Source organism: Natator depressus, chromosome 17, assembly GCF_965152275.1.
Source record: "Natator depressus isolate rNatDep1 chromosome 17, rNatDep2.hap1, whole genome shotgun sequence".
Classification (NCBI taxonomy): Eukaryota; Metazoa; Chordata; order Testudines; family Cheloniidae; genus Natator; species Natator depressus.
In genome coordinates, this window is record NC_134250.1 from 23135599 (window position 1) to 23147535 (window position 11937).

Genomic DNA, 11937 nt, shown 5'->3' on the forward strand with positions numbered 1-11937 from the left:
GCTGGCACATATCACATTGGTAGATGTGCAGGTGAACGAGCCTCTGATAATGTGGCCGATGTGATTAGGCCCTATGATGGTGTCCCCTGAATAGATATGTGGACACAGTTGGCAACGGGCTTTGTTGCAAGGATAGGTTCCTGGGTTAGTGGTTCTGTTGTGTGGTGTGTGGTTGCTAGTGAGTATTTGCTTCTGGTTGGGGGTCTGTCTGTAAGCAAGGACTGGCCTGTCTCCCAAGATCTGTGAGAGTGATGGGTCGTCCTTCAGGATAGGTTGTAGATCCTTGATGATGCTTTGGAGACGTTTTAGTTGGGGGCTGAAGGTGACGGCTAGTGGCGTTCTGTTATTTTCTTTGTTGGGCCTGTCCTGTAGTAGGTGACTTCTGGGTTCTCTTCTGGCTCTGTTAATCTGTTTCTTCACTTCAGCAGGTGGGTATTGTAGTTGTAAGAATGCTTGATAGAGATCTTATAGGTGTTTGTCTCTGTCTGAGGGGTTGGAGCAAATGCAGTTGTATCGCAGAGCTTGGCTGTAGACGATGGATCGTGTGGTGTGGTCTGGATGAAAGCTGGAGGCATGTAGATAGGAATAGCGGTCAGTAGGTTTCCGGTATAGGGCGGTGTTTATGTGAACATCGCTTATTAGCACCATAGTGTCCAGGAAGTGGATCTCTTGTGTGGACTGGTCCAGGCTGAGGTTGATGGTGGGATGGAAATTGTTGAAATCATGGTGGAATTCCTCAAGGGCTTCTTTTCCATGGGTCCAGATGATGAAGATGTCATCAATGTAGCACAAGTACAGTAGGGGCATTAGGGGACGAGAGCTGAGGAAGCGTTGTTCTAAGTCAGCCATAAAAGTGTTGGCATACTGTGGGGCCATGCGGGTACCCATAGCAGTGCCGCTGATTTGAAGGTATACATTGTCCCCAAATGTAAAATAGTTATGGGTGCCACGTTTGCCGTGACATTATCGGGGATACTTGTTCCTGACGGCTTGTAGTCTATCTTTGTGTGGAATGTTGGTGTAGAGGGCTTCTACATCCATAGTGGCCAGGATGGTGTTTTTAGGAAGATCACCGATGGATTGTAGTTTCCTCAGGAAGTCAGTGGTGTCTCGAAGATAGCTGGGAGTGCTGGTAGCGTAGGGCCTGAGGAGGGAGTCTACATAGCCAGACAATCCTGCTGTCAGGGTGCCAATGCCTGAGATGATGGGGCGTCCAGGATTTCCAGGTTTATGGAACTTGGGTAGCAGATAGCATACCCCAGGTCAGGGTTCCAGGGGTGTGTCTGTGCGGATTTGTCCTTGTGCTTTTTCAGGGAGTTTCTTGAGCAAATGCTGTAGTTTCTTTTGGTAACCCTCAGTGGGATCAGAGGGTAATGGCTTGTAGAAAGTGGTGTTAGAGAGCTGCCTAGCAGCCTCTTGTTCATATTCCGACCTATTCATGATGAGAACACATGGTGTAATTTACTGGGGTCTGTTTCCCACTCGTGGTCTTCCAAGATGTGCCTGCTGAATGCATCTGCGGTCACATTCTGAACCCTTGGGAGACAGGCTGCTGTGATGGCAATCTGGTTGCATATGCACCAATTCCAAAGCTTGACAGACTTGGCGCAGAAGGAGGGGAATCTTGCCCCTCCTTGGCGACTGCTGAAAAACATGCATGATGTATTGTCCATCATGATCTTTATGTGTTTGCTGTGGGCAGTGGTAGGAAATGAAGACAGGCATATCTGACCAATCTGAGTTTCAGGAGGTTGATTTGCAGCATCACCTCTTATGACATCCACTTGCCCTGGGTCATGTGAGTGCCTAGATGCATTCCCCAACATAACAGAGAAGTGTCCATCATTATGACGACTGTTGGGGAAGAATGTGCAAACGGAACTCCTGTGCACACATTGTGATGGTCTTTCCACCAGCTGAGGGATTGTTTTACACAGGTAGGTATGGAAAGAAGCATATTTAAACGGAGTCTGTTTGGTGAATAAAAGAGTTCTGAGCCACCCTTGAAGGCAGCACATTATGTTCTGTGACGAAGGTGGTGGCTGCCATGTGCCCCAGTAATTGAAGATAGCTCCTGACTGTGGTTTGGGCGCTGAGCTGAACTGTGTTGGCTATGTTGGAAATGGCCACAAACCTGTGTGGAGGAAGGCAGGCTCTCGCTGTTACCAAACAGAGATGTGCCCCTATGAACTCGAAGCTTTGCACAGGGGTCAAACTGGATTTTGGATGTTCAACTGCAGTCCCAACTCAAAGAAGAGATCTGTGGCCTTGGAGGCCTTGGAAGACGTCAGTTCCAGGGATTGGCCTTTCAGTAGCCAATCGTCCAGGTAAGAAAATACTAAGATACCTTTCCTGCAGAGCTGCGCTGGTACTACTGACATGACTTTCAAGAAGAACCTTGGGGCAGATGACAGGCCAAAGGGGAGCACTCAGTATTGAAGGTGATTCTGGCCGATAGTGAAACATTGGAATCATTTGTGGGATGGGTGGATAGCGATATGAAAATACGCATCTTGAAGGTCAAGGACTGAGAACCAATCCCCTTGCTCTAATGACAGAATTACCACTGCAAGTGTCACCATTTTGAATTTTTGTGTCTTCACACAGGTGTTCAGCAGTCTCAAATCTAGGATGGGTCTCCAACTTCCACTCTTTCTTGGTATCAGGAAGTACCTATAATAAAACCCCTTCCTTCTGTGCTGCATGGGGACTGGTTCTATAGCTCCCAAGTGTAAGAGAGTGTCTCCTTCTTGAAGAAGCAAGCTCTTGTGAGAGGGACAGGGAAGGGGGGTTTATTGATGGAACTGTAGTAAAGTGGATAGTGTATCCTGTGAAGATGATCACTAAAACCCACTTGTCCGTAGTGATCAACTCCCAAGTCCACCTGAAGTGCTAAAGGCGGTCACTGAAGGGAGGAAGGCTGGTGAATCGGTGCAGCTGAAGAGGATGAGGATGGTAATTCAAGCCCTCTACCAACCCGTCAAAATTGCTGCTTGGAGGTGGATAGTTGCAAGGCAGGAGGTTGAGAAGTGGATTGTTTCCTTCTCTGGAATCTCTGCCTCTTCTGGTGCAGTTCATACGACCTCTGGGAGGTAATGAATTGGGCAAGGTGGGATCACTGGGTCTTCTGGGACTTGTTGAGCTTTCTCTTGTAGGTGAGTGTGGAAATACCAAGAGACCATACGGTAGCTCTAGAGTCCCTTAATATTTGAGAGACTTGTCTGTGCTATCTGCGAATAACTTAGACCCATCAAAAGAGAGGTCCTCTACTGTATTCTGGACCTCTTTTGGGAATCCAAGGAGTTGGAGCCAGGAAGCCCCTCACATAACTATCACTGTAGCAATCAAACAGGAAGCAGTATCAGCGGCATCAAGGGAGGCTTGTAGAGCTGTTCGGGCAAGTAGCTGGCCCTCCACAATAATTGCCTGGAACTGCTCTTTGGGCTCTTTCAGTAGGTGATCCACAAAATAGTTCAACTTGGTATAATTCAAGTGATCGTACTTTGCTATTAAAACCTGAAAACTGGTGTTTCTAAATTAGAAGGAGGCCGAGGAATAAGATTAAGGGGCACATGACTTATGAGCAGAGGCTGAGGGAACTGGTCTTATTTAATCTAAAGAAGAGAAGAGCGAGGGGGGATTTGATAGAAGCCTTCAACTACCTGAAAGGGAGTTCCAAAGAGGATGGAGTTCGGCTGTTCTCAGTGGTGGCAGATGACAGAAGAAGGAGAAATAGTCTCCAGTTGCAGTGTGGGAGGTTTAAGTTGGATATTAGGAAAAACTTTTTCACTAGGAGGGTGGTGAAGCCCGGGAATGGGTTACCTAGGGAGGTGGTGGAATTTCCATCCTTAGAGGTTTTTAAGGCCTGGCTTGACAAAGCCCTGGCTGGGATGATTTAGTTGGTGTTGGTCCTGCTTTGAGCAGGGGGTTGGACTAGATGACCTCCATTTGAAGCCAGGAGAACCGGGCATAACCTCCCCATAAAGAATACTACTAACTAAGTATGGATATAAACTGGCCATCGGGAAGTTGAGACTTGAAATTAGATGAAGGTTTCTAACCATCAGAGGAGTGAAGTTCTGGAATAGTCTTCCAAGGGAAGCAGTGGGGGCAAAAGACCTATCTGGTTCAAGATTAAACTCGATAAGTTTATGGAGGAGATGGTATGATGGTATAACATGATTTTGGCAATTAACTGATCTTTAAAGATTCATGGTAAATAGGCCCAACAGCCTGTGATGGGATGTTAGTTGGGGTGGGATCTGAGTTACTACAGAGAATTCTTTCCTGGGTATCTGGCTGGTGAATCTTGCCCACATGATCAGGGTTCAGCTGATCGCCATATTTGGGGTCGGGAAGGAATTTTCCTCCAGGGCAGATTGGAAGAGGCCCTGGGGGTTTTTCGCCTTCCTCTGTAGCATGGGGCACAGGTCACTTGCTGGAGGATTCTCTGCTCCTTGAAGTCTTTAAACCACGATTTGAGGACTTCAATAGCTCAGACAGAGGTGAGAGGTTTATTGCAGGAGTGGGTGGGTGAGATTCTGTGGCCTGTGTTGTGCAGGAGGTCAGACTAGATGATCATAATGGTCCCTTCTCACCTTAATATCTGTGAGTCTATGAACTAGTACCTATCTAAATGCAACACGAGAGAAAATAAAAGAAATAAAATTCTCAAAAAAATAAAAAGATGATAAGCTATACTACTACTACTATTTACTAACTACTGAAACTCACATTAAGACTCTGACTAACTATTAAAAAGAAAAAAGAGGATAAAGTTGAGGAAATCTCTCTGAGGCAACTGCCAGAGCTCCGTCTCAGGCCAACGCGGTCGAGAAGGACTGAAAGCATTTCTCCTGCGCAGTGTGATATAATAACAGCACGGGACACGAGACTGCCTAACACACATGCACGGGCCAAACGGACAATGTTATGAGAAATCTCCAATTGCAGGCACAGGGGGCGCTAGCACACCGAGAGTGGAGCACCCATCAGGACACGACTCAAAGAAGAATTAATTACTAGCTCAAGATCTTGGCCTGATGGGACAGACACTGAACTGAACTTTCATTAGCAGCCAGAGAAGGAATAAAGATAGGCAATAACCTCCACAGTGGAATCATCTTCTAAATATAATTTTACTACTGAGCGCAAGCTTCCAGCAGGGAAGTGAGGACAAACCTCTGTTCAGAATTAAGGCTATGCTGAAAAGCAATACACACTTATTATAATTTGGGAATACACAGTTAAGGCACCCAAACAGCATTATAAGATGGATGGATTCACCAAGGGTAAGTCATGCCTGACTAATCTAATTGCCTTCTATGACAAGATAACTAGTTCTGTGGACGAAGGGAAAGCAGTGGACATGTTGTTCCTTGACTTCAGCAAAGCTTTTGACACGGTCTCCCACAGTATTCTTGCCAGCAAGTTAAAGAAGTATGGGCTGGATGAATGGACTATAAGGTGGATAGAAAGCTGGCTAGATTGTCGGGCTCAACGGGTAGTGATCAATGGCTCCATGTCTAGCTGGCAGCTGGTATCAAGTGGAGTGCCCCAAGGGTCGGTCCTGGGGCCGGTTTTGTTCAATATCTTCATAAATGATCTGGAGGATGGTGTGGATTGCACCCTCAGCAAGTTTGCAGATGACACGAAACTGGGAGAAGAGGTAGATACGCTGGAGGGTAGGGATAGGATACAGAGGGACCTAGACAAATTGGAGGATTGGGCCAAAAGAAATCTGATGAGGTTCAACAAGGACAAGTGCAGAGTCCTGCACTTAAGACGGAAGAATCCCATGCACCGCTACAGACTAGGGACCGAATGGCTCGGCAGCAGTTCTGCAGAAAAGGACCTAGGGGTTACAGTGGATGAGAAGCTGGATATGAGTCAACAGTGTGCCCTTGTTGCCAAGAAGGCCAATGCCATTTTGGGATGTATAAGTAGGGGCATAGCCAGCAGATCAAGGGACGTGATCGTTCCCCTCTATTCAACACTGGTGAGGCCTCATCTGGAGTATTGTGTCCAGTTTTGGGCCCCACACTACAAGAAGGATGTGGAAAAATTGGAAAGAGTCCAGCGGAGGGCAACAAAAATGATTATGGGACTTGAACACATGACTTATGAGGAGAGGCGGAGGGAACTGGGATTGTTTAGTCTGCGGAAGAGAAGGATGAGGGGGGATTTGATTGCTGCTTTCAACTACCTGAAAGGGGGTTCCAAAGAGGATGGCTCTAGACTGTTCTCAGTGGTAGCAGATGACAGAACAAGGAGTAATGGTCTCAAGTTGCAGTGGCAGAGATTTAGGTTGGATATTAGGAAAAACTTTTTCACTAGGAGGGTGGTGAAACACTGGAATGCATTACCTAGGGAGGTGGTGGAGTCTCCTTCCTTAGAAGTTTTTAAGGTCAGGCTTGACAAAGCCCTGGCGGGGATGATTTAATTGGGGATCGGTCCTGCTTTGAGCAGGGGGTTGGACTAGATGACCTCCTGAGGTCCCTTCCAACCCTGATATTCTATGATTCTATGATTCTAACATAATTATAGTTATTGTCTGGTGTCACTGCAGTGACACCAGACAATAACTATAATTATCTTTATAGCATTTTAATGGTTGTGGCCCTGGATTAGATTAAAATGGTTTTTTAAAACAGAATTTTTTTCTCTCTCTCTTTTTCCTTCCTATTGTCACTGGATTGCAGTGCAGCTCCTTGTCTGCCAGGTGGAGACATGGAGGACTTCAATCACCCTGAAATCTGCTGGGAGAGCAATACAGCAGTGCAGAGATAATCCAAGAAGTTTTTGGAGAGTGTTGGGAACAACTTCCTGCTGCAGGTGCTGGAGGAACCAACTAGGGGCTGTGCTCCTCTTGACCAGCTGCTCACAAACAGGGAAGAATTGGTGGGGGAAGTAGAAATGGGTGGCAACCTGGGCAGCAGTGACCATGAGATGATCGAGTTCAGGATCCTGACACAAGGAAGAAAGGAGAACAGCAGAATACAGACCCGGGACTTCAGAAAAGCAGACTTTGACTCCTTCGGGGAACTGATGGGCAGCATCCCCTGGGAAGCTAAAATGAGGGGGAAAGGAGTCCAGGAGAGATGACTGTGTTTTCAAGAAGCTTTACGGAGGGCGCAGGAACAAACCATCCTGATGTGCAGAAAGAATAGCAAATAGAGCAGGCAACCAGCTTGGTTTAACAGAGAAATCTCAGGTGAGCTTAAACAAAAAAAGGAAGTTTACAAGAAGTTGAAACTTGGACAGCTGACTTGGGAGGAGTATAAAAATATTGCTCAGGCATGCAGGAGTGAAATCAGGAAGGCCAAAGCACAATTGGAGTTGCAGCTAGCAAGGATGTTAAGAGTAACAAGAAGGCTTTCTACAGGTATGTTAGCCACTAGAAGAAGGTCAGGGAAAGTGTGGGATCCTTACTGAATGGGGGAGGCAACCTAGTGACAGAGGATGTGGAAAAAGCTAATGTACTCAATGCTTTTTCTGCCTTGGTCTTCACAGACAAAGTCAGCTCCCAGACTGCTGCACTGGGCAGCACAGTATGGGGAGGAGGTGAGCAGCCCTCAGTGGTGAAAGAAGTGGTTCGGGACTATTTAGAAAAGCTGGACATGTACAAGTCCGTGGGGCCAGATGCAATGCATCCTAGGGTGCTGAGGGAGTTGGCTGATGTGATTGCAGAGCCATTGGTCATTATCTTTGAAAACTCATGGCAATAGGGGGAGTACCAGATGACTGGAAAAAGGCAAATATAGTGCCCATCTTTAAAAGGAAGGAGGAGAAACCAGGGAATATAGACTGGTCAGCCTCACCTCAGTCCCCGGAAAAATCATGGAGCAGATCCTCAAGGAATCCTTTTTGAAGCACGTAGAGAAGGGGAAGGTGATTAGGAACAGTCAACATGGATTCACCAAGAACAAGTCATGCCTGACCAACCTGATTGCCTTCTATGATGAGATAACTGGCTCTGTGGATATCGGGAAAGTGGTGAGCATGATATACCTTGATTTTAGCAAAGCTTTTGATATGGTCTCCCACAGTATTCTTGCCAGCAAGTTAAAGAAGTATGGATTAGATGAATGGACTATAAGGTGGACAGAAAGCTGGCTAGATAGTCGGGTCAATGGGTAGCGATCAACGGTTTGATGTCTAGTTGGGGGCAGCCGGTATCAAACGGAGTGCCCCAGGGGTTGGTCCTGGGGCCGGTTTTGTTCAACATCTTCATTAATGATCTGGATGGCGGGATAGACTGCACCCTCAGCAAGTTCACGGATGACACTAACATGCGGGGAGGGGTAGATATGCTGGAGGGTAGGAATCGAGTCCAGAGTGTCCTAAACAAATTGGAGAATTGGGCCAAAAGAAATCTGATGAGGTTCAACAAGGACAAGTGCAGAGTCCTCCACTTAGGACGGAAGAATCCCATGCAGTGCTATAGCCTGAGGAAGGACTGGCTATGTGGCAGTTCTGCAGAAAAGGACCTGTGGATTACAGTGGATGAGAAGCTGGATATGAGTTAACAGTGTGCCCTGGTTGACAAGAAGGCTAATCGCATATTGGGCTGCATTAGTAGGAGCATTGCCAGTAGATTAAGGGATGTGATTATTCCCATCTATTCAGCACCGGTGAGGCCACATCTGGGGTACTGCATCCAGTTTTGGGCCCCCCACTACAGAAAGGATGTGGACAAATTGGAGAGAGTGCAGCGGAGGGCCACGAAAATGATTAGGGGGCTGGGATACATGACTTATGAGGAGAGGCTGAGGGAACATGGCTTCTTTTCAGGGGAAAAGAAGAGTGAGGGGGGATTTGATAGAAGCTTTCAACTACCTGAAGGGGGGTTCCAAAGAGGATGGATCTAGACTGTTCTCAGTGGTAGCAGATGACAAAACAAGGAGCAATGGTCTCAAGTTGCAGTGGGGGAGGTCTAGGTTGGAAATGAGGAAACACTATTTCACCAGGAGGGTGGTGAAGCACTGGAATGTGTTCCCTTGGGAGGTGGTGGAATCTCCATCCTTAGAGGTTTTTAAGGCCCAGCTTGACAAAGCCCTGGCTGGGATGATTTAATTGGTGTTGATCCTGCTTTGAGCAAGGGGTTGGACTGGGTGGCCTCCTAGGGTCTCTTCCAACTCTAGTCTTCTACGATTCTATGACAAAGGATCACCAACTGCTGGAGCCTCTTCTGACAGGCATAACCAACATCTTAGGCAAAGAATGAATCTCCCCTTTTTCCTTCAAACATGCAATAGTCTACCCAAACTGAAGAAAGGCACCTTGGAGGTAATGGACCTAGCTAACTATTGCAAATATTCAACCTTTCTTCCCTGAACAAGCTTGTTAAGGAGCTAACTAAATGCCAGCTTGAAACTCCTCTAGCAGAAGCCATATCCTAGACATGCCACAATCCAGATTCAGGTCAGCACATGGTCAGGAAACAGGCAGTGGCACTGGTGGTCAGTCTCTTGTGTCAATTGAAGACTGATGTCCATTCTCAAATCTCTGGACTCTGCAGCATTCAACACAGTCAGCCACAAGATATTGCTGTCCCATCTAAGCAAGATGGCAGTGGCTAATGAAAGAACTAGAACTGTCTGACCACTTTCTGGAGGAACACACCCAAAGGGTCACTGTGTGAACCTGCACCTGCACCTTCACCCCCAGGCCTCTTACTTTTGGAGCTCCACAATGATCTATTTAACGTCAAAATGCAGCAGCCTGCTGAACTGGTGAGACATCACAAGGTCAAATGACAACAAGATGTAGCTGTGACATAGCTCTAGCTATTTACTCTTTACAACAGACAGCAGTGCCATTGGCACCAAGCTAACCTGGATGCCCTGGAACAGAGATGAGAAAGGGTTAGTTAAAGCTACTGGTTGGCAGAGGAGACCTCTGTGAAGGGTGCAGCCATTGCACAATCTCCACCAGTCAAAGACACATACCCATACCTGCTCAGCTGACTTCACAGGTTCTTATAGACTCCTCACTGACACCAAGCTCTCACAGAGCCGAGGTCACAAGAAATGCATTCTGCCATTTCTGACTGTGTTCCATCACTGGAGAGGAAGAGCTGCCCTCGACAGCACATACCTTCATTACCCTCCAACCACACTGTAAGAAAGCAGCTTACTTGGGCTTGGAAGGTTCAGCATTGAGAAAATTACAACTGATGGAGAATGCAGCAGCTCACTCCCTAAGCATCAAACCTGGCCCCACTCACTGCACTGGATTCCCCTAAAGCATGATATCAAGTTGAAACTGTTGGTCCTTTGTCATCATGCCTCTAAATAGTTTGGGCCCAGGTTATCTAAGAGATCACCTCATGCTTGGGATCAAAACTATGGTCATCGCTTTTCTCCACTGGCATAATGGAGTTGGCTACCACAACGATAAAGCTTGTTTGTACAGGGGGCAGAGCAATGGGGAGAACTGGCACTTTGGGGGACTGTGGCATTCATTCCTGCTGGATCAAAGAACTACCCTCACCACTTTCCGTTCCAAGAGCTAAACCGCATCTTTGCCATGTCTCCTGTAATAACAGCACAGACCACATAACGTAAAAACCAACCAACCAAAAACCCATATGCAGAAAGTCATGGAGAACGCTGCAGACATGACAGTTATGTTGCTTAATGCATCACTGGAAGATATACAGGCACCACAGTGATGGTCACTGTCTGAAAACCTGAACTGAGTAAACAGTCTTAGGGCTGATTTTCCAAGACAATCAGTATGCCAGGTTTCAAGCTCTTGAAAATTCTAGCCCTAATGGCTACTCGCCTGAGTGACAGATAAGTGTGCGCCGCACTGTAGTGAGACAGGTCTACCACTTGCAGTGTTTGCTAGGGAACATTCTGACCCAGGAACATCAGCCCACAGAGAAACAAAGCTCTTGGAGACCAAATTTGCAAACACCTGGCTTTTTTTTTTTTTTGCAAATTTGCAAACTCCTGGCTGATTTTGCCTTTCCATCTTACCTCTAGTAGCTGCACTGCTCCTTCATGTTCCCTTTTTGCCTCTGCCTGGGCCTGAAGTCAAACAGGAGACAAGGAGTTACTGATCAAACACCCCTCAGAAAGCTCACTCCTGCTGTCAGCATCTCAGTAGGCAGCAAGATAGATTTAAAAGAACAGAACAACAGGACCAGAGACATCCCTGCTCTATGGACAAAGAGCCTTTGCAGATTAGAATTGTCATGCATGAGAACAGCCCCTTGTAGTGCCCAGGTATCAGAGTTCACTTCCCTGGATTAGTTTATGTGGTAAACTCACACATACCTCCTCCCTGCACAGTCCCACCAAGGAGACAATGCAGGAGTTCCATCTCTTTCCATGGGGGGATTCAGAGAGTTAAAGTGTCCATTTTCTCACTGTCTCGCACTCACTGCATACCTGCTGCAACCATCTGACTTCCTCTTGTTTCGCCCGCAGTGCTAGCTGGGCTTCCTCGTGTTCAGCCTCCAGCTGCTGCCTTCGCTCAGCCACATCTCTCATATGCTGGAGAAGAAGTCACACACAATTTAGGGGAGGCATTGTTGAAGCATTGCCTCTCGGAGCTCTACTGAGGGCCTCATCCTCCATGCTTTCCTGATGGCAATTAACAGACCGAGTGTTCTTCACAGACTAATTAAAAAACGGGGAGGTTACTTTCAGGGGCGGGGTTCCAGCACATATTGGGCAGATCCTTGGCCTCCCAAAGCTCTCCAAGCCATTCCAGCAATATAAACGGGGTTCATAGTGGCTTCAGACAGCTTTACACCAGCAGCTTCCCCCTCAGACGCAGAGCGCATGGAGAGGAGTGGTATGCCAGGTATGCCAACAGGGCAGGGCCAACACACACAGCACTCTGGCCAGTCCTCAGCCGGCAAAGCAATCCCTGTGGAACCACAGCAGCCAGCATAATTTAGAGTCACTCTCGACAGACAAGGCA

General features: G+C 47.2%; 1 protein-coding gene across 13 annotated transcripts in view; it reads right to left on the reverse strand.

Moving 5' to 3' along the window:
• The window catches only part of TSPOAP1 (TSPO associated protein 1), a 233154-nt gene that overhangs the window by 139240 nt on the left and 81977 nt on the right, over positions 1–11937 (reverse strand). For all 13 annotated transcript variants that reach the window (XM_074974827.1, XM_074974826.1, XM_074974834.1 and 10 more), the window contains 2 exons: positions 11400–11504; positions 10986–11036 (listed from right to left, as the gene is read on the reverse strand). In XM_074974827.1, the coding sequence (XP_074830928.1) occupies positions 10986–11036; positions 11400–11504 (156 nt within the window). The remainder of the gene's footprint in view (positions 1–10985; positions 11037–11399; positions 11505–11937) is intronic.